The sequence below is a fragment of the Culex quinquefasciatus genome, chromosome 1, assembly GCF_015732765.1.
Source record: "Culex quinquefasciatus strain JHB chromosome 1, VPISU_Cqui_1.0_pri_paternal, whole genome shotgun sequence".
Classification (NCBI taxonomy): domain Eukaryota; kingdom Metazoa; phylum Arthropoda; class Insecta; order Diptera; family Culicidae; genus Culex; species Culex quinquefasciatus.
In genome coordinates this window covers 34,909,629-34,933,866 of record NC_051861.1, presented here as the reverse complement: position 1 = coordinate 34,933,866, position 24,238 = coordinate 34,909,629, and the positions used below count along the sequence as shown (strand labels likewise).

At 39.8% G+C, this 24,238-nt stretch overlaps 2 protein-coding genes, 1 long non-coding RNA gene and 1 other non-coding gene across 7 annotated transcripts in view; 3 read left to right on the top strand and 1 right to left on the bottom strand.

Moving 5' to 3' along the window:
• Positions 1–5,928, top strand: part of LOC6039195 (fibroblast growth factor receptor homolog 1) — a 52,220-nt gene extending 46,292 nt beyond the window's left edge. For 2 of the 3 annotated variants that reach the window (XM_038266600.1, XM_038266601.1), the window contains exons 4-11: positions 1,557–2,605; positions 2,695–2,876; positions 3,342–3,722; positions 3,782–4,022; positions 4,080–4,387; positions 4,443–4,636; positions 4,699–4,839; positions 4,902–5,928. In XM_038266600.1, the coding sequence (XP_038122528.1) occupies positions 1,557–2,605; positions 2,695–2,876; positions 3,342–3,722; positions 3,782–4,022; positions 4,080–4,387; positions 4,443–4,636; positions 4,699–4,839; positions 4,902–5,181 (2,776 nt within the window). In that variant the 3' untranslated portion in view covers positions 5,182–5,928. Of the gene's footprint in view, positions 1–1,556; positions 2,606–2,694; positions 2,877–3,021; positions 3,186–3,341; positions 3,723–3,781; positions 4,023–4,079; positions 4,388–4,442; positions 4,637–4,698; positions 4,840–4,901 lie in introns of all 3 variants that reach the window. The other variant, XM_038266602.1, reaches the window with a different exon arrangement.
• Positions 5,929–12,876: 6,948 nt separating this feature from the next.
• Trnaf-gaa lies at positions 12,877–12,949 on the bottom strand. Its single transcript has one exon. It is a non-coding gene; the product is annotated as a tRNA-Phe (tRNA).
• A 497-nt stretch (positions 12,950–13,446) lies between these two features.
• On the top strand, positions 13,447–19,087 carry LOC6039198 (transcriptional adapter 2B). Of its 2 annotated transcripts, none has more exons than XM_038267056.1 (4): positions 13,447–13,624; positions 13,879–14,739; positions 18,057–18,136; positions 18,203–19,087. In XM_038267056.1, the coding sequence occupies exons 2-4, from the start codon at positions 13,936–13,938 to the stop codon at positions 18,618–18,620; spliced, it is 1,302 nt and encodes a 433-aa protein (XP_038122984.1). In that variant the 5' UTR covers positions 13,447–13,624; positions 13,879–13,935; the 3' UTR covers positions 18,621–19,087. The 2 variants fall into 2 exon arrangements, with proteins under 2 accessions (XP_038122984.1, XP_038122985.1); XM_038267057.1 differs by having other exon boundaries at positions 13,448–13,624; positions 17,993–18,136; positions 18,203–18,456.
• Positions 19,088–19,963: 876 nt separating this feature from the next.
• Positions 19,964–20,794, top strand: LOC119765181. The gene is made up of 2 exons (XR_005276548.1): positions 19,964–20,272; positions 20,341–20,794. It is a non-coding gene; the product is annotated as an uncharacterized LOC119765181 (long non-coding RNA).
• The last annotated feature ends 3,444 nt before the right edge of the window (positions 20,795–24,238 follow it).

Here is a 24,238-nt window from a genome sequence, read left to right as displayed (position 1 = left end):
CCGATTTATATCGTGAAAATTATTCAAAATTATTTGACGGATCGTACTCTGCAGGTATGTTATCAGAATAGCAAATCTGATCAACTACCTGTACGTGCTGGCGTCCCTCAAGGAAGCATTTTGGGTCCAATTTTATACAATATTTTTACTTCTGACTTGCCTGATTTGCCCCCAGGATGTCAGAAATCACTTTTTGCTGATGATACAAGCATCTCCGCCAAAGGTAGAAGCCTTCGTGTCATCACAAGAAGATTACAAAAAAGCTTGGATATTTTCAATTATTATTTGAAAGAATGGAAAATTACTCCAAATGCTGCAAAACTCAACTTATTATTTTCCCTCACAAACCAAGGGCTGATTTTCTTAAACCAAAAAGTCATCACATTATAAAGATGAATGAGGTAAATTTAAAGTGGGAGGATCAAGTGAAATATCTTGGACTTGGTTTTGACAAAAACCTTACTTACAAGGATCACATTGAAAGTATCCAGGTTAAATGTAACAAATATATTAAATGTTTGTATCCACTTATAAACAGGAATTCTAGACTTTGTCTCAAGAATAAACTGTTAATTTATAAACAAATTTTCAGACCTGCCATGCTTTATGCTGTGCCGATCTGGACAAGCTGTTGCTTAACCAGGAAGAAAAACTTCAGAGGATTCAGAACAAAATTCTGAAAATGATTCTGAAACTTCCTCCCTGGTTCAGCACCAGTGAACTTCATCAATTAGCCGAAGTTGACACTTTGGATGTTATGTCCAATAAGATAATTGATGCATTTCGACAAAAATCATTGCAGTCTTCAGCTGCATTGATCCGCTCTTTATATAGTTTATAAGTTAGTTTTAAGGTATCCCTTTTCCTTTTGTACATGTAGGACCTCCTACATTTGAAATCACTGAATAGCGAAAGCTACAATATTTCATGAATAAATGAAAGTTGCTAGTATTTAAAATTGAGGTGAAAAGTCATCGTTTGTGATTGGACACTCAATAATATTTTAACTGAATGAATGTACATGGAAATAAAATTTGAATAAATATAAATTAAAAAAAAAAAAGAAATAGACTGGCAGAAATGTTCCGCCTCGGACTTTTTTTGACAGTTGTGGTCAAATGAGTTGCTACAACGCCACTACTGTCAAGAAGGGTTCCTCGAGAATTTCTAAGGTTTGATAACGCCCAGCATCCTTCTGTCATTTATCAACATTTCGGCGCTGTCGTGCTAACTTGTCGTACGTGCATTTTGGGCCAAATTGAGACAAGTTCTTTAAACGTCAAAAAGCAACGTACGACAAGTTAGCACGTCGGCGTCGATTTGTAGTAAGCCATGGCAATATTTATATAGAAACATCCAAAACGTTAAAGTGGCCAGCCCTACAGCGTAAAGTTAAATGCAAAGATGATTCGTTGGACTGGGTTAAGCTTGAGCAGGCTACTAGGAAGTTTGGGTGATCCGGAACACACTAGTATAGGAAATTGTTCCTTAAATGACACACTTAACTTCCATATTTTAAATAACCTAACGAATCCCCGTTTTCCCCCTCCTTCCAGCCTCAAGTTCAACTCGATCAAAAAGACCGACGCCGGCTACTACTCGTGCGGCTCCGAGTACGCCGAGTGGTCCAACCTGACGCTGTCGGTGTTTAGCCAGCACGAGGCCGCCGACCACTACCAGAGCGACTCGCCCGGCTCGGGCTCCGGCAACGTTGCCAACCTGGAGAAGAAGAGCCTTTCGTCGGCGGCGGTAACGGCACCGCTTCAGCAGAACGAGCTCTCCGAGGACCTGCCGGTGTTTGTGGTCGGAAGTCGCGATCACGTGGCTACGGTTACGAAGCGGGAGGGGGAGTTTTACCGGTTGCGGTGCGAGGTCGCGGGGGAGCCAAAGTTTCGGATCAGCTGGAGCAAGGACGGGGAGGTGTTCAACTCGAAGACCGGGAACCGGTCGAACGTTTCAATGGATAAGCTGACGGTCGCGGATAACGGGGTGTATGTGTGCCGGGTGTGTAACGGGCACGTTTGTGTGAACAGTACGACGAAGGTTGAGGTTCTGGTGGGGGATTCCGAGGAGCCGATCATCAGCTATAACAATATGGAGAAGCACTCGCAGGTGTCGAACAGTGACGAGCCTGTTGGGGTGGACTATGTGGACGATCATAATGGGGAGGATTACGACGAGGAGGAGGAGGGTGGTGAAGAGGAGGTTGAGAATGAGGAAGACGAGGGGGGTGTTGGGGGTCCGTTGAGGGGGTCGGTGCATGAAACCAGTGAGACTACGGAGAATCAACCGGTGGTGGGGGGTTCCGGGGGTGATCTACCTCCTGGGAAGCCGTTCTTTACCAAGCCGGATCAGCTGGTGAGCCTGATGCCGAAGCCTTCGGGGAATATGGTGCGGTTGCGGTGTCCTGCCGCCGGCAACCCGATGCCGAACATCACCTGGACGAAGAACGACACCGCCGTCCAGCGGAACATGGGCTCGGTGAAGTACGCCAAGTGGTCAATCGTGCTGGAGGATCTGGTCGAGGCGGACAGCGGCCAGTACACGTGCAACGTGTGCAACGTCCACGGCTGCATCCACTTTACGACGACGCTGAAGGTTAAAGGTAAGTTGGCGATCATTGGCTAAGTTTTGAGGGGTTGGGTGTCTGATCGAAAGCGATCTTCAAATATCTGATTACGCCCACGTATACAGATCGCTTCCCGGCGAGACCGTACATAAAGGAGGGCTACCTGGTGAACACGACCGTGCTGGTCAACTCGACGGCCCAGCTCGAGTGCCGCACGATCTCCGATCTCGAGCCGCACATCGAGTGGATCAAGTTTAACGTTGACGTGGAGAACCCGGTCATTCCTAGGAACATGACCAAACTCGAGGTACTTGCGGATTTGTTCACGGTGGTGGTGTTGGTTTCTGTGTCTTCTCGGTGTTGGTTTTCAGTTGGGATCTTCTTGTACTTCTTCAATTGGTGATGGTTTCTAGCTTTAGATTGAACGAAATCGATTTCCACTTTCCTTTCAGATCGCGTTAACCACAAACCGATTATTACCAAGTCGTTCACGAACATTACGGCCCTCGTGGGCGGCAACGTGACGCTCAAGTGCGAGGTCCTGAGCGATCTGACCACGCACATCCAGTGGGTGAAGGGGTCCAAGGCGAACTGTCAGGACTGTAAAAATATTAAGGTGATGGTTGTTTCGTAGTTTCAACCTTCTCGTAATTTTGCATGCCCAAATATGACTAACCCCCAACCGTAATATCTAGGTCCTTACTAACCCGCCATGATCACCGGAAAATCGGACGGACTCTGATGAACTCGTTCTTCCCCCCAAACCAAACAGCGCGACGCCGACAACCCTGAGGTGTTGACCCTGTATAACGTGACCCACGAGGACGAGGGCTGGTACACGTGCGTGGCCGCCAACACGCTCGGCTCCTCGCTGGAGAAGGCTTACCTGCGGGTCGTGGACGAACTGCCCGAGGATGACATTCCGACGGCGCACCCCGTGCGGCACCACTCGACGCTGATCACCGTCATGACCATGGTACTTTCGGGCTGTTTCATGGTGCTCGCGATCATCGTGGTGATCGTGTGCAAGAAGCTGAAGCGCGAAAAGATGAAGCACCGCGCCATGGAGCACGTCAACCAGTGGACCAAAAAGGTGATCGTACTGAAGCAGCCGCCGGTCGAGAACAGCATCCCCGGGGTGACGGATGCCATGGTGAGTTGTACCGTGATCAACGGTGTGATCGGTGTGTCTAATTGGTCGTTATTTAACAGCAAATGCCGATCGTGCGAATTGAGAAGCAGCGATCGACGCTGGTTCAGAGTGGCAACTGCGACCCGGCGCTGATCTCGGAGTACGAGTTCCCGATCGACCTGAACTGGGAGTTCCCGAGGAACAAGCTGCTGCTCGGAAAGAGCTTGGGTGAAGGTGCCTTCGGCAAGGTCGTCATGGCGGAAGCTCAGGGCTTGGTGAAGGGACAGGCGTCGACCGTGGTCGCGGTCAAGATGTTGAAGGGTAGGTGATCTTCATTGTCATTGATGAGAACAAGTCTACAATGGTAGTTTCTTACAGAGGGTCACACGGACGCCGACGTCAAGGACCTGGTGTGCGAGATGGAGGTGATGAAGATGATCGGCAAGCACGTCAACATCATCAACCTGCTCGGCTGCTGCTGCAAGGACGGCCCGCTGTACGTGATCGTGGAGTACGCCCCGCACGGCAACCTCAAAGACTTCCTACGGGGTCACCGCTTCGGTACCGCCAACTACGAGGACATGATCAGCGGTGGCGACAAGGAGAAGAAGATCCTCACCCAGAAGGAGCTGATCTCGTTCGCGTATCAGATCGCGCGCGGCATGGAACATCTGGCGTCGCGAAGGGTAAGTCGTGATCGCGCTTGCAATTGCCCAAAATCTTACGCCACGATCTTTGCAGTGCATTCATCGCGATTTGGCAGCGCGGAACGTGCTGGTTAGTGACGGGTACGTGATGAAGATCGCCGATTTCGGGCTGGCGCGCGACATTCACAGCCAGGAGTACTACCGGAAGACGACCACGGGCAAGCTGCCGATCCGCTGGATGGCGCCCGAGTCGCTCGAGGAGAAGTTCTACGACTCGCAGAGCGATGTGTGAGTATTGAAGAGAGGTGATCGCGTAATCGTGTGGATAACTCTAAATTCTTTTTCTTCAGCTGGTCCTTTGGAGTGCTACTCTGGGAGATTATGACCCTCGGGGGCAACCCGTACTCGTCGATCCCGACCTGGGACAACCTGCTGGAGCATCTCAAGAAGGGCAAGCGACTGGAGCAGCCACCGCTCTGCTCGATAGACATGTAAGTTCTTAACCTCAAAACCAAACTCTACACACTTCTAACGATCCTACCCCACCCTTCAGCTACCTGTTCATGCGCGAGTGCTGGCACTACCGGCCCGAGGAGCGGCCCACCTTCAGCGAGATCGTCCAGCATCTGGACCGGCTGGTCAGCATCACCTCGAACGAGGAGTACCTGGATCTGGGGCTGCCACTGCTCGAGACGCCCCCGTCCAGCGACGATGACGAGGAGGACGACGAGGACGCGCTGGACGAGCCGGACGGACGGCAGGCCGAGCGGATGCGGATGTACCCGTTCAGCCATCACCACTTTAGTCATCACACCACCGAGAGTAGTTTTTAGTAACGAACCACAAAGAGCGAATTTAAACCCTGTACTACAAACAATTAGAGACTAGAAAAGCGAGAGTAAGTGAGTGTGTGAGTGCTTTGCCTGAACGAGAGTTGTTATTTGTTAAGAACAAGCACAAGACTGTATTTATTTGGAAAGATGTGTATTATATAGCTGCGTAAGAAAAAATCCAGAGTGGGGGGGGGACACTAGTCAGGAAATCCCGCTGCTGAAATCCATGACGTGAAAACGCAACGGCCATAACAGAGAGAAATCAAAATCACGTGTCCATATTAGAAACTAAGGCAACACGCATTCAGTGTAAATAAACTTGCAATCAACCTTAGAGTATTTTTAAGGCAGCTTAAGTTATGTTAGAAATTATCGACAAACAAACAAAGTATAGAAAAAACCAAAGCGAACCGAATCGATTCGAGCAATACTCAACGCAACCGTAATTTGATGTTTCTAGCGTGTGTGTCAATAAGTCAGAGTTGCAATACTAGCCTGTACTACCTACCTATCGAAAATGAATCCAGTTGCATCTAGAGCCTAAGACTTGATAACTGTACGAAATAATCCAAATACGTGTCGAATTGTGTAAATTATGCATTGTGAGTATTAAGCATCCGAAACTAAAGAAGTTGAACGTTATTGAGCAATAATTCTTCATCAGTGAATGCAAAGAAATCAACTATATCGTATAGATGTACCCGATTGATGTAAAAAAACAAAGCAATAAAACAGTACAAATTAAAACTTTTTTTTTATTTTCTTTTTTTATTAAAGATTACTGAGAGGACATTCCTGGGAAATTAAACATTGAACAATTAGCAGAAAAAAAAAATGTTACATTGTTTTTTTCAGCAATTTTTTTTAGTATTTATGAAAATTCATTCATTCATTTTTAGTTCGCACATTTTGAATGAGTTGCGCGCAAGAAAAAAAAGTATCTTCAATCGAGGCACGCAAATTAGGGAGCGTTCTTTTATTACGTAACGCAAAAAAATGGATTTTTGGACCCCCTCCCCCTCTCGTAACAAAATTTTCAAACAAATTTAAAAAAAAATGTATGGAGCGTAACACGGCCTCCGACCACCCCCCCCCCCTCCCCTCCCCCCCTACAGCGTTATGTAATAAAAGAACGCTCCCTTAACCCTCTAACGCCCAGAGCTGTTTGCTTATCGTAAAAATAGAAAATGGTTAAATTTTGGTACAATTATGTAGGAAATACTTTAATTTGACCGACAAACATCGAATCGGTGCAAAAAGTTATACTTGAAGCACCACCAGAAAGATGAGCAACTTTTTTTTAAATCACAAAAACTCGTTTTTTAAAATCTATTGGTTCAGTTGTTTGAAAATACTTCAAAATGAGTTTAAAACTAATTGTTTGAAATACAAATTCTAAACATCTCTGCATTTTCAAATTTCTTTGATTAATCATTCAAAACTCACAAACAATCAAACAAACACAAATAAGGAAAATAATAAAACCATCGGTCTAACAACAAAGTTTTGCCTTGTTTCTGAACAGTCATGACGTTTATATACGGGTCATTCCATCTGAAGCGGAACAGCATTTGAAAATTACCCTCTCCGATCCTGCTCAAATTTGGCAGGGCTGTTGATACTATCAAAACATGCAAGAATCCCGAATTTCATCCAAATCGGACCACCCCCTCCATTTTTGTACCCTCCCAAAAAATCGACTTTTTGCCGATTTTTGAGCAAAACCCCTATCTTCAAACGGCGATAACTCAGGAACCACAAATCTTAGAGGGTCGGTCTTAGACTCAATTTTGAAGGAAATTGGACGTAGAGTCCATTTCCGTGATCGAAATGTTGATTAATTTATTTGTTTCTACCTGTATTGCGCAATTGAAAACTTTAAACGGCCGTATCTCAAAACACCCCAACTTATTTTTTTGATTTGACCTCACCATCGTGTTCCCCGGCCAATTTTACACAAGAATCACTTATCGACAGAAATGAATATGTTTCGTTCCAGAGATATCGAATTTTAAAGTTTTGTGTTTTCGAGATTACCTTCATCAGCTTCATTCGCCGCATCTGCTAGAAGCACACAGGCGGGCTGATCAATAACTGCTACCTGGTCATTTATTGAAATAATATTTCATCATAAATAATCTTTATCAAATTGGGCAAAAATAACTGTATAACACTGTAGGAAACTGGAGTTTAATCGCGAATGTTTATTTGCTCAACCACAGGACAGAGCAATAACGACACACAGTAAAGGGCAGAATTGGATTCCGACGAAGCGAGCAGGAAAATGCAATTAATCTTGTTAGTAACACTGAACAATAAGTGCACGATACATTATTGAGTAAAAAATATGAATTGAAATGAATAAAATTTGTTGATACGTTGTACTGGAGTAGGAAAAGGATATCTGGAAATTATAAAATTGAAAAATGTAAGAAAATCACAAAGTTTGATCTGCTGCAAAGCGGCAAATTCCCCAACAACAGTTTTTTATTCTTCTTTCATTCTTGGATTCTTGGAACACAATACGGCTGCTGTCCTCACGTGTAAGGATTTTTTTTTTAATTGAATGTACCTTGACCAAAATCATCTTTTAATCAAATGAAGCTGGCTCATAATATAAAAATTGATTTAATATGATCAATCTTTTAATCCATAAATCAGGTTTGCCAAATTATGGTAAAGTGTCAATAATAAACATTAATAATAAAAATAATAATAATAAAGCAGGTTTTGGGGTTTTTGCTGAATGGCACTATTTTGCTACCGCTTATGATAAAGGCCCTAGTCATGGCCTCGGAGGTACTCTAAAACGGTTAGCAACATGTAAAAAACGGTGCATTCAAAATAACCCAATAAATATTCCTTTCACAAAAATAGATTGATCAAGGTAATGGAACAGCATCTAATTCCAGCGTTCCTCTAATGTTGCCATATCAGCACTTTGGCATTCAATTACAGCTGATTAAAAGCGTTTTCGACTGAAATCGAGAGATAAATAGCTCAATAAGAAGTGAACAAGCAAGTTTCTATCAAAAGTTTTGCAAAATTTGTTGTTTGAATAGTGAAAATGAGCAAATTGGACAAAACTAGGAGCGTGGACTTAATCTGCCAAACATACGAGAATTTACCCTATTAGCCATTTGAATAAATATTTGCGTAAAATTATAAAAATATAAATTAAATCAATCATCTCCCAAACACCTGGTAGAAGTTATTGATCAGCCCGCCTGTGATGCGGCGAATGAGGCTGATGTAGGTAATCTCGAAAACACTAAACTTTAAAATTCGATATCTCTGGAACGAAACATATTCATTTCTGTCGATAAGTGATTCTTATGTAAAATTGGCCGGGGAACACGATGGTGAGGTCAAATCAAAAAAATAAGTTGGGGTGTTTTGAGATACGGCCGTTTAAAGTTTTCAATTGCGCAATACAGGTAGAAAAAATAAATTAATCAACATTTTGATCACGGAAATGGACTCTACGTCCAATTTCCTTCAAAATTGAGTCTAAGACCAACCCTCTAAGATTTGTGGTTCCTGAGCTATCGCCGTTTGAAACTAGGATGTTTGGTCAAAAATCGCCAAAAAGTCGATTTTTTGGGGAGGTACAAAAATGGAGGGGGTGGTCCGATTTGGATGAAATTCGGGATTCTGGCATGTTTTGATAGTATCAACAGCTCTGCCAAATTTGAGCAGGATCGGAGAGGGTAATTTTCAAATTTGCACTTTTTCGTGCACAGTTGAGATGGAATGACCCATACTTTTGTTTTGATTAAAATAAGGTTTTCTTGTCATTTAAAAAACAGTGTTTTTAAAATGCTTCTTGCAATTGTACTAAAATAATAGTTAAATGAAACACTGTTTTTAAGAAGTAAAACAAAATCTCGGTTCTGTACAAAAATCCCGGATTTTTCCAGATGAATGCAAATTTGCGGGTTTTCCCGAGGTGGCCACCCTGTGTAAGAGGCAATCCAGATTTTCAAGCGAAGATGGCGTTCGAATGGCGAACGCCCGAAATGTCAAAATCACGCAGTGGTACCAACATTACGAAAAAAGTGTGCCATGGCATGACAGCCATACTTTTTTTCTAATGTTGGTGCTACTGCGCAATTTTGACAATTCGGGCGTTCACAATTCGAACGCAATTTTCGCTTAAAAACCTGGATAAGTGCAATAAACAACCCGAAGGAAGTCGCAAAAATCCATTTTTTTTTAATTTGTGTTTTAGGCCAGGGATGCCCAAAGTTTTGGAATAGCGGGCCAAATTTGAAGCTTACGGGCCATATGTGAAAATTTGATTGTATTTTAAGCAAATAAATTTCGTTATTACAATTTATAAATCTGAAAAAATTCAGATGATTTTTCAATTGTATTTTTACAATTTCATCATTAAAATATAAGAGAATAAACCATTACATTCTTTCAACAGCTTTTTCTTCAAATGATAAATTGAAATGGCCACGAAATTAACATTTACATGAGAAATACACTAATGCACTCGATTTTCAATCGCATGATTAAAAAAACCTAGTTTTGAAGGATTTTTTTTTTTGCGAAGCAGTAACTTAACAAAAAATCAAAATATTTTTCAACCATGTTTCAATCACGCTAAAAAATATAAGCAACGCAGGAAAATGCATTTTAAATTATTTCAGTCAGCCCTCTGTCACGACGGCCATGTTTATGAAACCTAAATGTTCGACGCGAACATGAAGACAACAAAGAAGATGAAAAACGCATTTGCTGTCAAAATTTGAAAATAAACAAACCGCGTGGTAAAAAAGGCATAATTTCATAATGTTGAAATGATTTCCATGAAAAAATAACGACACGGGACGGGTTTCCAAACACAAGTTCCCGAAGGACACTATCCGCCAGAGGCTATGGATAAATGCCCCGCGAAGTGGCGATGAAGACGGTTTTTGCAAGTTCAATGTTCAAATTAAATCAAATCAAATTATTTGTTCGGACCACTTCGCTGTGAACTTCTTGTGAGTCCACAAAAGGTCGGATTCTACACAAGTACGCTATTCCTTCGATTTCCTGTGTAACAGATTTGCACACACAAAAAGTGAATTTTCTTGAAGATTTGGTGTAAACAAACAGACAACACCAATACTGCTACACTCACAGAGCCCACATAGTAGTATTAATGAAGAGCCCACGATAAACAACGTGGGCTCTTCACTAATACTACTACGTGGGCGCTTCGAGGTTTTGGTGACTGTCAAACGTTCTAGCCATTTACAGTGGTGCCAGAGGGTTGATTTCAGTCGATTACTGACCAGTTCTCTCAGATTTCGGTCATTCGATTTTTTTTTGTATTTTTTAATCCGGCTGCAACTTTTTTGGTGCCTTCGGTATGCCCATAGAAGCCATTTTGCATCATTAGTTTGTCCATATAATTTTCCATACAGAATTGGCAGCTGACCATACAAAAATGATAAATGAAAATTCAAAAATCTGTATCTTTTGAAGGAATTTTTGTAGGTTGTAGGTTGTAGGTATAGATATGGACTACACTGAAAAACACGGAAATTTTTTTTTGTGATTTTTTATTTAACTTTTTGTCACTAAAACTTGATTTGCAAAAAAAACACTATTTTTATTTTTTTATTTTTTGATATGTTTTAGAGGGCATCAAATGCCAACTTTTCAGAAATTTCCAGGCTGTGCAAAAAATTTTTGAATGAGCTATGAATTTTTGAATCAGTTCTGATTTTTTTCAAAAAATCGAAAAATTGGTCGCAAAAATTTGTCAACTCTCATTTTTCGATGTAAAATTGAATTTGCAATCAAAAAGTACTTTAGTGAAATTTTGATAAAGTGCACCGTTTTTAAGTTAAATCCATTTTTTTGGTGACTTTTTTGAAAATACACGCCGTTTTTCATTTTTAAAATTAGTGCACATGTTTGCCCACTTTTGAAAAAAATATTTTTGAAAAGCTGAGAAAATTCAGTATATTTTGCACTTTTGAACTATGTTGATACGACCCTTCGTTGCAGAGATATTGCCAAGCAAAGGTTCAAACTAATATTTCAAAAGGGCCAAACATTCAATATCACGCCCTTTTAAAATGTTAGTCTTGGTTTAAAAATTTTGAAAATATTTTTTATGAAAAGATCGGAAAATTTCACGAATGTTTCATATTTTAAAATTGAAAATCGGACCATTATTTGCTGAGATATCGACATTAGAAAATGGTATGTTGTTTGGGTGGGACTTAGAAAACATCAATTTTCCTGTTTTTAAACCTTTGCATTAAAATATCTCAGCAACTAAGGGTCGTATCAACAAAGTTCGAAAGTGCAAAATATAAAGAATTTTCTCAACTTTTCAAAAATATTTTTTTCAAAAGTGAGCAAACATGTGCACTAATTTAAAAAAATGAAAAACTGCGACTACTTTCAAAAAAGTCACCTAAAAATGAATTTAACTTGAAAAAGGTGCACTTTATCAAAATTTCACTAAAGTACTTTTTGATTGCAAATTTGATTTTACATCGAAAAATGAAGTTAAAAAATTTTTGCGACCGATTTTTCGATTTTTTGAAAAAATCTGTATTGATTCAAAAATTTATAACTCGCTCAAAGATTTGTTGCACAACCTGGAAATGTCTGAAAAGTTGGCATTTTATGTCCTCTAAAACATATCAAAAAATAAAAAAAATAAAAATAGTATTTTTTTGCAAATCAAGTTTTAGTGACAAAAAGTTAAATAAAAAATCACCAATTTTTTTACCGTGTATCATTTTTTTTCAGTGTAGTCCTTATCCATACCTACAACTTTGCCGAAGACACCAAATCGATCAAAAAATTCCTTCAAAAGATACAGATTTTTGAATTTTCATACATCATTTTTGTATGGCCAGCTGCCATATTTGTATGGAAAATCACACTTATGATGCAAAATGGCTTCTTTGGGTATACCGAAGGCACCAAAAAAGTTTCAGTCGGATTAAAAAATACAAAAATTAAAATTTAAGAAAAAGACCGATTTCGTAGAGAATTGCTCTACTGCGACTATTCAACAAAACCAAGCTCCTCAACCCTTGTCACCCTCCCTCCAACTGCTCTAGAATAATATTTGAACATGGCGTATCTTTAAACAAGTTTTTCAATAAAATGATTCCAGAATGCTTATTCTGTCGTTTTGCTCAGTTTGTATGGAAGCTTTCAACATGCTCCTGGGCAAATTGCTTCTTCTGGCAAAGGGAAATGAAAAAGAAAATCAGCAAATATTATCAACTAAAAACCAAATTTTAATATAATTTTTATAACAATCAAATAGACAAGATTTTTTTATGAACGGCAAAAAGATCACGGTGTGACTGTATCGGCCGGGCTGGCACCGGAGGTCCACTCCGGGACGCGATCCCACTACTGCTTACCGCGGAGACTTTTAGCTGCTGGTTTTCACCCCTCGCTCGGTTCATCTCTCTTTAGCCAACCTGAATGCATCGGGCTCCCCCATTGCACCCATATTGACGGTCAAGCTTAGTGCGGACGTCCCGTCAACATGGACCTGACCGGCACACAGTGGACCCCAACCTCAAGCCAGTCCAGTGATCCGACTCGTGAGTAGCTCACGTTACAGGAGGCGCCACGCTCCCAGTCGAAGGTGGTGTTGGCACGAGCGGCACTTGAACAGTTTGTAAAGCAAAAACGTGTCTAGAAAAAAAATGTCACGATTGCCGAAACCCGGGATTGAACCGGGGACATTTAGATCTTCAGTCTAACGCTCTCCCAACTGAGCTATTTTGGCTGATGAATATGTTGACCAAAGCAAACCACCGATAGACAAACAGCGATAAGCTGTCACTACCCGTGGACTTACCGTATTTTCGTAAAATTGGATTTGCGCTGATTGCAGCGAACTATCTGGTAAACGCGCCATCAAAATATTTAATACTTATTATTTTTTAAGCGTCAAGATCAGTCAAGTGGTTCTCTTAAATTATATCCTACCTAATTATCCGTTAAGGTTTTTTTTTTTAAACAGACGGATACAACTTGATGCCATCAGTCCTAAAAACTTTTTTGGGGAATTTCTTATTTTTAACTAATTCTTGGGACCACCCGTGCCCCATCAAACCAAATTTTAACGGTTTATGGCATACCAAGCAAAAACGGTTGCCTACCTGCAGGCAGTTTCCACTACCTCCCATCTCTTGCCATAAAATTCATCCAACCGTGAGAGCTCGCCCAAAAAAAGCGAAAAATTGCTTCTCCTGCACATCCAAGATGGCGGGTAAGTGGTCGACAGCGTTCGCGTCGAGCTCGCGACAAAAATCGCGTAAAACGGTGATTAATCTCGTCCGATTTAACCTTTCTCGCCGCAGAACTGTTCGCCAAGTACACCTGCACCAACTGCCAGGAGGACATCCCGGGAATCCGGGTCCACTGCGTCGTTTGCGCCGACTTTGAACTCTGCCTGGCGGTAAGTGTCCCAGCGGGGTTGGGTTGAGAAAAAAATGGCGCTGACCAGTACGACGAGGGCTTGGGTTGAGAGAGTTTTCTAGAAGCGCACTCGCGCGGTGACGTCACAGCTTGTGGTGCAAAATGAACTTTTTGTTGAGCGTCGAATGAATCGAGTTGGGAGCGTGAGTGCCCGTGATAATCAGCTGAGAGTTTGATGCACGGAGAAAAATGCTTTGAGAAATGTTTAAAAGTTTGATGTTTTGATTATTGCAGTGCTTCTCGGCCGGCGCAGAAATCGGCCAGCATCGCAATGATCACGCCTACCAGTTTATGGACTCGGGCATTTTGTCCATCTACCGCGGCAAGGGAGGCTGGTCCGCGCGGGAGGAACTGCACCTGCTGGACGCCATCGAGCAGTACGGCTTCGGCAACTGGGAGGACATAAGCAAACACATCGAAACGCGCACCGCCGAGGAAGCGAAAGATGAGTACGTCACACGGTTCCTGCAGGGAACGGTCGGACGGCACACCTGGGCCCCGGCCATCGACCAGCGGCCCCAGCTGACCGATCACACCTCCGATGACACCGGACCGCTCAGTCAGCTGCTGATCCAGAAGCTCCCGCCAATGGATTGCTCCAACGAGGAAGCGACCGCCCTCGGGTACATGCCCAATCGGGACGACTTTGAGCGCGAGTACGACCCGACGGCGGAACAGCTGGTGTCCACGCTGTCCCTCTCTCCGGACGACGAGGACGTCGACATGCTGCTAAAGCTCGCCCAAGTAGACATTTACACGCGTCGGTTGCGCGAGCGTGCCCGGCGGAAGCGCGTCGTCCGCGACTACCAGCTGGTGGCCAACTTTTTCCGCGGAAACGCCAAACGGGCCCGCATGAGCCGCGATCAGCGCGAGTTCCGCGAGCGGTTGCGGACGTTCTCGCAGTTTTACACGTCGATGGAGTTTGAGCGGTTGATCAACTCGTTGGAGCGCGAGCGTGGACTGCGCATTCGCCTTTCCGAGCTGAACCGGTACCGCTGGAACGGACTGCAGCGGATGGACGAGTGCGTGCACTTTGAGCAGCATGCGGCCGCCGCTCAGCACAGGAACACGGGCCCGTACGGGCATGGCAGGACGGTGAGTTGGAAACTTGGTTTAAATGAGAGAACGGTGATGGTTTTGATTCTATTCCGAGCATTGTATGGTGATGGATTGCAATGTATAATCTGGAAAGTATCAAAACAATTCAGTTCATAGTACGGCAATCTCGAAGAACTTTTACAGGCTTGTAATTACAAATCATCTTCAAAAGAAACAATCTTATGAAAAGTCAAAAATAATCTTATCGTAAGAGTATTTAATTACTGACAAAACTTATAAAACAGCCAGACCAGTTAAACAAACTTAAACATGAAAAATGACTGAAATTGGCACCACTGGGCAAAGCAGTTGTTTTTTACGTTGAGAAATGTAGTTGTAGTTGAGTTGTTTTATTCCCTCATAATCATGGCTAATGTTATCAAGTTATCGGTTCCAGCTCAAGTGCGCAAACAACGGTAGGAAAAGGGCGAAGATAATAACTGGTTTATGTTTGCTCAAATCGACACATAAGAGCTTCTATTGGTCAATAAAAACAACATCTCATTGGAACAATGCATTATTTTTTTTAAACTTTGGTTGAAGAGGTCGGAGGTATTTGAATCGTACGTCCGTGTTAGAGAAGTATTTTTTGTTCAAGCATGTTGTTCCTACAACATATTTGAATATATTTAAGCAAAATCCGTAAATTTAGCCCTAGGTATTGGTATAGCAAGGACTGATGAGAGTTTATTGAATTATAAGATCAGCTTACAGAATTTTACTTCGATTTTGAAGCTAAAAAACGCTTAGAGCAGAAAATTTTGCGAATGATTTATTTTTTCACATTAAAAATCAAACCAATTAGCATTGGTGATAGTGAATTATGACTGGACCGTTTTAGATCATATTGAATATAAATAAATTTTAGTTTTTTGTGGAAAATTGTAAAATAATCCGCTTTTTTGTTAGAAAATATAACTGTAGGGTTGAGTAGTCATCAATGAGACACATGGAACAATGAAAAAATGGCTCTCACAAGGCGTAGTTTCAACCAATCAGGCTTACATTTGGGTGAGAGATGTGTCTACTGGATACCCTTCTGCCATAAGAGTGGCTTCGAATATGGACGCTCCCTTGCAAAGTTATTCATAAATGTTTGTTTCTAGGATGTAAAAGTAATTTAGGGCCAAAAATTGCATTTTCGCTTAAATGCTGCCATTTACACCAAAACTAATATTTCTCAAAATTTCTTTCATCATTTCGTACACACCAAATTTTTTTCACTGAAATTCAGTTCATAGAGCAGAAAATTTTGCGAATTAAAAATCAAACCAATTAGCATTGGTGATACACTAAAACCCCCGATTACGCTCAGGCGTTACGCTTTTTGTTAGGTTGATTTCTCGAAAACAGTGTAATGTTTCTACATTCTTTTGAAATCAATTTGTAGATCTGCACAAGACGTATAAATTGCTTTAAAAAGATTGCAAAAATGTTGCGTCGTTTCAGAGAAATCGACGAAATACAAAGCGTAACGCCTGAGCGTAATCGGGGGTTTTAGTGTAGTGAATTATGGCTGGACCGTTTTAGATCATATTGAATGTACATAAATTTTAGTTTTTTGTGGAAAATTGTAAAATAATCCGCTTTTTTGTTTGAAAATATAACTGTGGGGTTGAGTAGTCATCAATGAGACACTGGAAACAATGAAAAAATGGCTCTCACAAGTCGTAGTTTCAACCAATCAGGCTTATATATGGGGAAAGATGTGTCTACTGGATACCCTTCTGCCATAAAAGTTGCTTCGAATATGGACGCTCCCTTGCAAAGTTATTCTTAAATGTTTGTTTCTAGGATGTAAAAGTAATTTAGGGCCAAAAATTGCATTTTCGCTTAAATGCTGCCATTTACACCAAAACTAATATTTCTCAAAATTTCTTTCATCATTTCGTACACACCAAATTTTTTTCACTGAAATTCAGTAAAGTTTAATTGAATTATCATCTACTGAAGTTTTAGTAAACGATTCAGTAATTTATACTTTACTGAATTCTCAGTTAACTGACATTTATCATTTCGACAGATAGTTTACTAAAATTTCAGCAAACTGGTTGTCAAAAAAACTGAAATTTTTGCAAAAGAAACGTCAAAATATTTTGCTGAAAATTCAGTAATTCTGATAAATTACTGAAGATTCAACAATCGTTGCTGATATTTCAGTTATCAAAATTTGATTTCGTTGGCCATCATTTCAGTTTGACAGATACGCAGTTACTGATTTTTCAGTAATGTTTTTGTTCATTGCCGAATTTCAGCAAAAGTGATGATTACTGAATCGCATTCAGTAATTTATTTTACTGAAATTGCAATCCAAAATTTGCTGTGTAGAGCATGAGTTGGGCTACAATAACTTTTCATTCGATTTTACTAAATTTTAGAATAAACATAGAATCCAGAGCTGTCTGTAGCTGTAACAATGAGACACTTTGATTTTTCTTCTTTAAACTTGTCAATATCCGTGGCAATCTTACAAAACATGACGTGAAAGTGATTTTTAGCACATTTATTGAGTTTTAACATTATTTTATCAAAGTTATTCATTAAAAATATAATGTAGTTATATAATTCAAATACTTATAGTATAAATTTTGTCAATTAATGGTTTAAGTTGGAAAAATAATACAACACAAAAACATGATGTTAAGCTATAATCCTATTGATTTTCGTAGAGTGTCTCATAGTTCCTGCCAAGTGCGTCTGCAATGAGGCAGCTGAATTATAATCTCTTATTTTAGTCAATAATAGAACGATTCAATAGAAAGAAAAAAAAAACAAAAAGCTTATTATAAAATGCTTATGAAAAAATTACTAAAATCATTGCATATTGAAAACCAATAGTGTCGCATTGATGACTTTTCCACCCAAAAAAAAAAAAATAATGAAGCTATGGCCGCCATAGTTATAAAATTCATTTATCTGGCAACACTGTCATCAAATATTACTGCTTTCATAAATAAGATTCATTTAAATTTAAAAGATGCATTGCTATTCGCAAGATTTCTTCAATTATAATAAAAGTTCTTCGAGATTACCGCAAAATATTCTCAATTATACATGAGAGCTATTTTAGCTGCCGTTGGAGGCATAGTATCTTTCCCCCACTAGCAATTAATTGTTTTATTCTCTTTTTTGTGTTCTTCTTCGACCCGACTCGAATCGACCGGTTGAAATATCTTCGATCAAAATACATTGAAAATTATCCTCCTCTTATTTAAAACTTTGAACCAAACTAAATCGAACGAAAAAATAGCTTGCATGTATAATTGGTCCCAACGGTCAATCGATGCCGGGCTGTATAAGACAAATTTTAACAGGACAACCGAAGCAAAGGCGGCTCATGCGAGACAAGCAAGGGATCCTCGGCGTTGTCCAGCTCGCAGATAGCAAGAAGAAGGTGAGACTTGACTTACTCCACTTGGCAATGTTAATTCTAATGACTGTTTTGTTTTTTTCTGTTCAGCGAAAGCGACGCCCGAAGCTCAAGTTCCACCGGCCAAAGGCACACGCACCCCACCGACGACCGGGTCTCCTTCGACGGCTCATTCAGCAGCAGAAACTTCTCGGATAGCTCACGGGGAACGGATGCCGCGAGGCATCCACCGAACCACAACCATCAGCAGCACAGCCAGTCGCATCCGGATCAGGGACATCATCATCATCATCTGCAGCACCAGCAGCAGCCCGGCGGACAGCTGCTCACGTCAAACGAGCTTCAGCTGTGCAGCTCCCTTAATCTGCCCGTGACGCGCTATCTCAGCCTGAAGACGGTGCTGCTGGGGCGGCCGTCGCTGGACCACGGCATCAGTTCCGTGGCGGAAACGATGGTCAAAAAGTATCTGATCCGGTCGGGCTGGCTGCAGACGAGTCCGCAAAATTAAGGGGGTGAAGTGCTGATGCAAGTAAATGATCTCAAATTCTGGTAGATGTGAGGTGTACGGTTTTTTTGATTATTTTTTTTACGAAACTAGCTTTTAAATTACAGAACAAAAAGTAATAATCATTGTCGTCGCTGTAGACTAAGTAACTGCCACTCGGTGTAGCACACTGCAACTGCGCACAGACAACCTTTCCAATCGTTCAATAGCAAGCCATTTGGATATAGAATTATGAATCTTACTCGAGGACTAATCGTTGTAACAATTTAATCAATAGTATCAACAGTTTTAGAAAGGAGCGTTCCCATGCTCTTTACTGGGTAATTTAAAAGAGGAGAAATGTAAGAATTAGCTATCAAATATAAAAAAGGTAGATGTTACTACTGCTACTCAAACATCGTTAGATGTTTAAAACTAGAGGAAAATAGTGTGTAAATAGTCAATTTAATAAATTATTGTCGGAAAGTGAATTAACTCGTGAAATTGATTTATATCACATTCACACCATTAAAGATTGCTTAAGTTTGGCAAAAAAGCGCGTTCTCTACGAATCGAGCAGAAAAAAACGCACTTCCCAAACACCGACGTAACATTCAAGCACCTGCGTTGCACTAAGTACAGGGTAGCATACCCACTCGGCGAACGTCGAACCTCAAATATTCGCGGACCATTTTGGAAATTACAGGATACATTTTCCTTTTTCTTTCCACCAGTGTAGAGGGTCCAGATTTCAGTCTAATTTCGGAACTTGAGAGTATTTGGCAAATTCACCTGTGGTTCCATCTCCGTTTGAACTTTCATCACGTTCCGGATCGTATTCTGCACATCGGGTTCTATCAGTGGTCTCTTATGCCGGGGATCTAAGAAGCACGTAAGTTGTTGTATCGTTGCCTCTTTCGGCTAATTTGGTACCATTTAAAGATTTTTTTTCACAATGATTCGAGATGGCGATTGATCAGATTCTGCAACAGATGATGTGAACAGCTCACGATTTGCAATTGTCGCCGTTATGCCTGATCTTAGCTCAAAAAATTGCTCACCTGGTAGGACAGCGTTGTAACAATTTTTGGTTCAGCAATCCTAGCACTATACTTTCCTCCAACAACCCGGTTGTTCTTATTGCAGAGGGTTTGAATGATTTCACAACGGTCTCCTAATACTTTAAATGATTTTGCGTACTCGTCAAGTCCCCGTTCTTAACAGAAGGACAATATCACAATTGGATTCGAAGTTATTCAACAATATTCTGTTAGAATTTGAACATTGGCAAAATAGTATTTGGATCGAAACAATTGTTTCCAATTGCATACAGAATGATCGTTTCCGTAACACCGGCAGGAAAGTGAAGTACCTGAAAAGCGTTAAATTGATTGATTGATTGTTTGTTTATTTGATCAATTTTCCTTGGACAGGAAAAGCCACTAGAATGCTGGCATAAAAACCTGCTTCTTTTCGGTTAAAAAAAATACAATTATAAAGTAAATAATGAACTGCGGCTGAAGACAGAACTCCATCGGTGGAAACCTTTACAGGAGTTCGGAACTGGCTGTTACGGGCTGGAAAGAAAATAAAAGAAAAAAAGAACCTACGAGATGAATGTGGCAAATGAAAATATAGAATGGACAACTGTATCGGAACAATAAAGGAAACATGAAGTAATAGTTATAAAATATTGTTTAACTTAAAATGTCAATGGATTTAAAAAGTTTCTCAACTATTTCAGGTTGAGCTAGATACAATTTCAAACGATCTTTGAAAATGCTTAGGGATGAACATAAGCCAAATTTATTAAAAAAGAAATTGAAGTAATTAGCACCTTTGAAGGTTATACTACGTTCACCAGACAAAGTGGAAACATTTGGACGTTTAAGCAGATTATGATTTCTTGTACCATGTTGGTGAGAAGAAAGTTCGAATTTTGTATTTGTATGAGTTTGGTTAGATAAACTTTTATATATAAAAGAACAAACTTGAATAATGTAAATTCCTCTGACAGGCATAATGTTTTTCTCTTTAGTATATAGATCAACGGTATGACTTCTAAGTGGAAGGTTGAAAATCGATTTAAGAAATTTGTTTTGTACTATTTGAAGTTTATTTAGAAGATAATCGTAAGTATTCCCCCAGACGGCAGTTAAGTAAGACAGTAAAGAGTTGAATAAAGAATGATAGATCAGAATAAGAACATTTCTTGGAAGCTTATGCTTTATTTTAAAAACAATACCGGTTATTTTATTAAGTTTTAGAATAAACAAGTTAACATGTGAAGACCACCCTGGGCTTTGTCATAATGAGTGTCATAGGTTTGATGCTTGTTTGGCAAAGAGTATGATTTGATTCGATGTGGAATTAAAATCGAAGTGTTCAGTATATTGCTGAAGCTTCCATTTTTACACATGGACACCACTTCATGCTGCGAGAACCCACTTTGGCGTAGTCTCAGGGCTTAATCGATGGCCGGTAAGCTGTCATCGAGACAAGGAGGTTCTCTGATAGTGGAAATATCACATTTGTACAATGAACCGCTACATATGTGATTTTCCCTATCTTAATGTGGGTGTCAGGTTAGGATGCGGGTTTAAAAAATAGTGTTTGTAGAATTTAGGATTTTAACTATAAATATCAACTTTTATTCTTTGCCTTTAGTTATTTAGGGACAAAATTAGTAACAGGAATTTAGTAATTCTATCAGAATCGGTGATTTTCATTCAAGTAGCATAAAAACCATTCTGATTTGTCAAAATTTCCATAGAGTCTCGATCAATCAATAGTGAAATGATATCGGACTAAATTCGTTGATCTGTTGAACTAACGGTTGTCGGATTATGATTGTATCGACCATTGTTGCGAATCGAGGATCTACTGGAATTTTGACGAACAAATGGTCGTCTCTTTTTCAATTCACGACTTGTAAAATATCAACTGTTATTTTTTTTTTGTTTTTTAAAAGAAGCCAGACAGGTTTTAAAAGAAACGTTTTTGGTTAATAATTAAAATGTCGGGGATTTGAGATAAGAGTAGCTTTCGGATAGGTTGCTTTAAATCTTGTATTCAATTCAAGTTAGGTAGTTATCCGCAAATGAATATTTGGACTTATATGAATGATTGAACATTTTGGACTTATGAATAACACGTAACTGTGCATTTATTCTAGAGTCAGATCCATACAGCGTCAGTGTTTATTTGGTCGAAGTGTACTAATTCATTGGCAGATCTGATTCTAGTTGTAATGTACGACAAGACTACTGACGGACGTGACAGGACGAGGGCCCAGTTTAGAGGTTTCGACATCAACGATGTGCGGCTGGATCACCCTCCCAAAAAAAAAAAAAAAAAAAAAAAAAAAAAAAAACGAGTTAACATGTGAAGACCAATTAGGCCTGCTGTCCAAAAGAATACCCAAATATTTAAATTCAGATACAATATCAATATCTGGAAACTCAATTTTAGTTTGAATTAATGGGTTAGGAGTAGGAAGGCTGGAATTTTTGATATTGATGATATTTGTTTTATTAATGTTCAATGTAAGTTTATTTATTCTAAAATATTCAGAAATAATCAAAAGGTCATGTTTCAAATTTAAATCATTTACAGAATTTAGTCTACTGTTATAAAATAAAGAAGAATCGTCGGCAAATAATCTAAGATCCCCTTTAAGAGGTAAACGAGAAAAGTCATTAAGATAAATAATAAAAAACAAAGGACTAAGTACAGAACCTTGAGGGACTCCAACATCAATTAAATTCATTAAACTACTTATTCCATTAAAACAAACAAATTGAGAACGATTTGTAAGATAACTTTTGAATAAGTCTAAAGCAACACCGTGAATACCTGCAAATTTAAGTTTTTCAAACAAAATACGTCTATCTACCGTATCGAACGCTTTGGACAAGTCCAAAAACAGTCCCAACACGTCGTCACGATTATCAAGATCATGTTGAATTTTATTAACAAGATCAACAACAGCATTAAAAGTTGATGATCTTTCCCTAAATCCATATTGCTGATGGCAGAAAAAATTATTACTGTTTAAAAAGGTAGTTAAACGGTTGAATAATAATTTTTCGAAAACTTTGTTTATTGCAGAGAGCACAGAAATAGGTCTATAGTTGTTGAATGAGGAAGTGGAACCAGATTTATGAATTGGGGTCACTTTCGCAACTTTAGTTTGTCAGGGTAAACACCAAGGATAATACATAAATTAAAAATTTCAGCAAGGACAGGAGAAATGATATGATTTATTTTTTTTAATGTAAAAGCATTAATATGATCATTACCGCAAGCAGTGTTATTTTTAAGTGAATTGATAATGTCAAAGATTTCAGTTTGACTAATGGGTGTAAGAAAGAAAGTAGAATTAGGACGTTTTAAAGTTTTGAATTTATTGACATTGTCATTAGGAAAGGAAGGAATTTTTTTTGCCATTTTTTCTCCAATAGAGGAAAAATAATTGTTGAATTCATTAGATATTAATTGAGCATTATTTATTTTTTCATTATTTCCAAAAGCATCAGTAATAAGCATTTCGGTTGGAAGTTTGGAATGAATTTTTCGTCCAAGAATATCATTAATGTTTTTCCAAGTATCTTTCGCATTAGTAGCGTTAGCAAATTTATTAGTGTAATATTGAGTCTGTAATGTTTTTGAGTAAGTGCGAATTTTGTTAGTTAAATCATGAATTTTTGAATCTATTTCGGAAGTACTTTTACCTGCAGCAAAGATTGCAAATTGGTCACCGCAAAAGCGTTTCCCGAACACGGATGTGAACTTCAAGTACCTAAATCCTTTCCGGTTTTTTAATGACCTTTTACGACCACTAATAGGGTAGGTACGGATTTTGAAAAGTTCTCATAATTACACATGATTTTGGTTCTATCTTTCCACAGCCGGCTGTCTAAGATTAAACCATTTCATTTAAAATTTAACAACCGATAAACGGGAAATGTCTCATCCGCAGCATCCGACAGCTTGCCTTGAGAATAATATATTTATACCTTTCAACAAACACTATGATTTTGGGTCGCATCATCATCTTCTATGATGAATCCTGACGAAACACCCTGTCCTACTAACAAATTTTCAAATTTCTGGCTCTTGTCGGGTGTAAGTACAGAGTAAACCAGCTGCCCTAGTAGCAACCTGCGCTCTCCTGCTGCTGCTCTGAACTGGCCGGTCCGACGTCTGAGACGTGAATGATGATCCTGGCACTGGCACGCGTTATTTTGTATGTTTTTTGACCCTCTACTTCCACTCCTTTCGCGACCGACCAGGCTTGCCACAAATACAGATTTTTTTGGCACATACCAAACACTCAATCGAGTATAACTTTAAAGAATAATATTCTTACCAAAAACTGAACATGCCAAAAGATGCTAACAATGTTTATCTTTTTGGCCAATTTAACAAAAACTGCTCAAATTTATTATAACTGTAAAAAAAACTCGTTTGTGTTTCGGGTCTGTGCTGAAAAATCTGTATTTGTGGCAAGCCTGCGACCGACACCAGTCGAGGTGGTTGTGTGATTTCCCCTCAAAATGATATTTGACACTTCCGTCCGTGTTTGGGAAGCGCTCATTTTGCTGGCAAAATCTCTGAGTTTTGAAATGTAGCGAAGCAAG

What these genes read in the sequence shown, in the direction of transcription:
- LOC6039198 (XM_038267056.1), top strand. Translation starts at nt 13,936, where the DNA reads ATGGACTCGGGCATTTTGTCCATCTACCGCGGCAAGGGAGGCTGGTCC. An exon ending in CGTACGGGCATGGCAGGACG is followed by an intron (nt 14,740 to 18,056) that starts GTGAGTTGGAAA and finishes AAATTTTAACAG; the next exon opens with GACAACCGAAGCAAAGGCGG. An exon ending in TCGCAGATAGCAAGAAGAAG is followed by an intron (nt 18,137 to 18,202) that starts GTGAGACTTGAC and finishes TTTTCTGTTCAG; the next exon opens with CGAAAGCGACGCCCGAAGCT.